The sequence below is a fragment of the Rhincodon typus genome, chromosome 18 (assembly GCF_021869965.1).
Source record: "Rhincodon typus isolate 14 chromosome 18, sRhiTyp1.1, whole genome shotgun sequence".
Lineage (NCBI taxonomy): Eukaryota > Metazoa > Chordata > Chondrichthyes > Orectolobiformes > Rhincodontidae > Rhincodon > Rhincodon typus.
Window position 1 is genome coordinate 37,931,203 of NC_063349.1, and position 2,988 is coordinate 37,934,190.

Here is a 2,988-nt window from a genome sequence, read left to right on the forward strand (position 1 = left end):
AATCTAGGTCTCTGGACATATAACTATTAAATACAAAGAAAAGGGAAAGTTCCTAAACCACTTGTATCACCGACGCTGCAAATACAGATCTTCATTCCTAAATTAGCCTTAATAGCTACTTCTGCACACATAAATAATGGGAAATTCAAACATGATCCAAAACATTACATCAACATCCAGACTTTAATGTTCATAGCAAACAGTGTTAACATAAACATTCCATACTACAGTTTTCAAAAGGGACATATGACCCACTAAATCAGTGTTAAATCTGAAAAGGGAAAGGTTATGGAAAGGAATGTGTGACATGAAAATATGGTTCATAACAGTCATACCATACCAAAAGATAACCATGTTACACGTAATTCTAATTTCATGCAATACATTTTCAATACATTAGCATTGTTGAAGGTTTAGGAGTGTAAAGAGCATATACTTAATGCATCTCAATAATTTCAACAACTACTTTTCCTAAATCTAAATTGTTACTGTATATCTTTTCAAATCAGTTTTCCTTTCCAATAAGACCAATGCCAATTGGGTATACACCATGGACACTAATATAGCTTGCTAGGAAGTTCTATACTTGCAAGTTTTCATGATTTGGTTCCTTTTCTAAATATCTTTGGATCCTCAAAATAAAACACTGTCTACATGAAGCATCTATATCAATGGCTTAGAATCTTTCAGCACATAAAAAACATTGATTACACCTTTGAACATCTGCCTTTACAATGCATTTCTGTTGTTTATATCCTCACTTTTTACAAGAGTAAATTCAGAACAATAACAATGAACTTAAAATCTCAAGTATAATCGGTATTGATTGGATGTTTATTATCCTTATGCAGGACCACAAAGAACCAATTGTGCAACATATCCCTAGAAGTTTATAAATATATCCTCTATTAATATTTTATTGCAGTATAATCTTGTAATAGTTTATCATTAAAAATGATAGGTCATTGTTTAACTCAGCATTTCTAATATTTTATACATAGCTATTAAAATTGTTTTTTTCAGTAATATAAATTCTGGACTTTGAGAAGTAGTTCAAATCTATTAAATACAATCAATTAATATATATTTTAATTATTTGTTATACGGAGTATTAGTAATTTATTAACTATTGTATTTGCATCGTTTGCTTTAAAAAAGTAAAACAAAATGTTTACGCAAAGAAATCACAGTGAACCAGATGAAAAAACAAAAATGCATCTCTACAGAGATGAAATTTAAAATTCACAAATTGGCCATCTTTCGTTCACCAACTTCCCTCTTTAAAATACTGCGCGTAGTAAGATCGCGATCCACCTGCCAAACAAAACCGTATTGGTCCATTTTCACTGTACAACAATCAAATGCATTACAGGTTAACAGGCTACAAGGTGCACCCATTTCAGAAAACTAAATGGTAAACATCCAGACTTGGTGGTAAAAGTCATGAGTAACATGGAATCTTTACATTAATACTAAAATCAAGAAGCAGAAAGATGGAAGGCTATGTGTTTGCAATTAATGCACACTGCCGTTAGTCACTGGAGATTTTCAGCAACATAAACAGAAGTTGCTGGAAAAGCTCAGTAGGTCTGGCAGCATCTTTGGAGAAAAAAAATCAGAGTTAACGTTTCGGTCCGGTTACCCTTCCTTAGAATTAGAGATTTTCAGCATTGCTTTCAGAAATCAAGGTGCCTACCTGGGGTAATGCGGAGTTAAGTTGGCGCTGCAGAGAATCTCTGTCGTAGATGACATCCTGAAGTTTGCCTTGTGCTAGCGCCAAGCTTTCCTGGGTCTCCCGGAGGGTGTCGAGTAGCCGGTCACGCTCATCCAGCATGTTGACCATCAACTGCTCGAAATTGGAGTCCTCCGAGCTACTCTGGGAGCCCCTCTGGCTGAGGGTGTCCTCGCTGATTGTAGGCATCACCTCGCACATCATGGTCGTGCAGAGTCCGAGCCCCTCGGGCTGGCAACTGGGCAAAGAAGCTTCCAGCCGAAATCAAACAGAAGCAAATCAAAATATTCAGGTCACACAAGCCCACATACACACACCAAAACGTATATAGTTTAGCTCGACATTCCACTTCCCCGTCCAAATGGCATTTGAACAGCCCTGGCACCTTCCGTCACTTGATGCCCCCACCCTTTATTTTTTATTATTTATTTACGTAAACCTCTCCCTCTCGGTCCTTCGCTTTTCGGAGATGAACAATGACAGCCGCAGCAACGCCGGCGCTGCCACTCTCCTCCTGCGCATTTCTCTGCTCACATCTTCTCCGATGAACCTCAGTAGGTATGAGCCCCCCACCCCCCAGCCTTCCAAAATATAAAATTAAAAAAAAAACAAACAGCCGCGGCGCTGCCGTTAACAGTCACCGAAGCGGATGTCTCGCTTCTGCAAGCCAGACTGGCGATTGGTCCCCTTTTCTCCGCCCGCCTGAACTGACGGCGTAATGACAGTGCAGGGGTTAATATGCAATCAACGAGAGCCGGAGGAAAGAATAATTACACGATAATGATTCTCATTTCGATGGTTTGAATGTGGAGTAGGGTGGATTTTACGAGGTGAACCTGGCTAGAAATTTCGGAGCGAGTTGGAGGCAGGCTCGTGCTGGAGGGCGGCTCGAGCCGGAGGGCGCGCGCCGGGTGACGGGGAGAGTGACGCGTGAGCCCCCACCAACGTCTCTGCAGGGACGCTTCTGCTGCCATCATCTACCCCCTTTTAGTGAATGCGTGTTTGCACTTGGCTCCTTGGAACTGATTGCATTTTTACTCACCGACTCAGCTGGCATCATCATTATCAACACCGTCTAGTTTAATGCACCAAGCATCATATATATATAGTGTATGTGTGCGCGCAACATGTGACGGTGAACCTCATGCATGTTATGCCCTCTGGGCGGCTCCTGAGTTTATTTGGCATTACCTCATGCCCGGGTTTGCAAGCTGTCAACTCCCGAACAGGAACTGCAAACCTCCCCTAGACTCGCC

The 2,988-nt window shown here is 40.9% G+C and overlaps 1 protein-coding gene across 1 annotated transcript; it reads right to left on the reverse strand.

Annotated features, from left to right (window-relative positions):
* Positions 1-1,148: 1,148 nt before the first annotated feature.
* Positions 1,149-2,603, reverse strand: LOC125485324 (liprin-alpha-2-like). Its single transcript, XM_048607526.1, has 3 exons — positions 2,374-2,603; positions 1,697-1,983; positions 1,149-1,314 (listed from the first exon to the last, which is right to left on the reverse strand). The coding sequence occupies exons 2-3, from the start codon at positions 1,934-1,936 to the stop codon at positions 1,243-1,245; spliced, it is 312 nt and encodes a 103-aa protein (XP_048463483.1). The 5' UTR covers positions 1,937-1,983; positions 2,374-2,603; the 3' UTR covers positions 1,149-1,242.
* Positions 2,604-2,988: the final 385 nt, after the last annotated feature.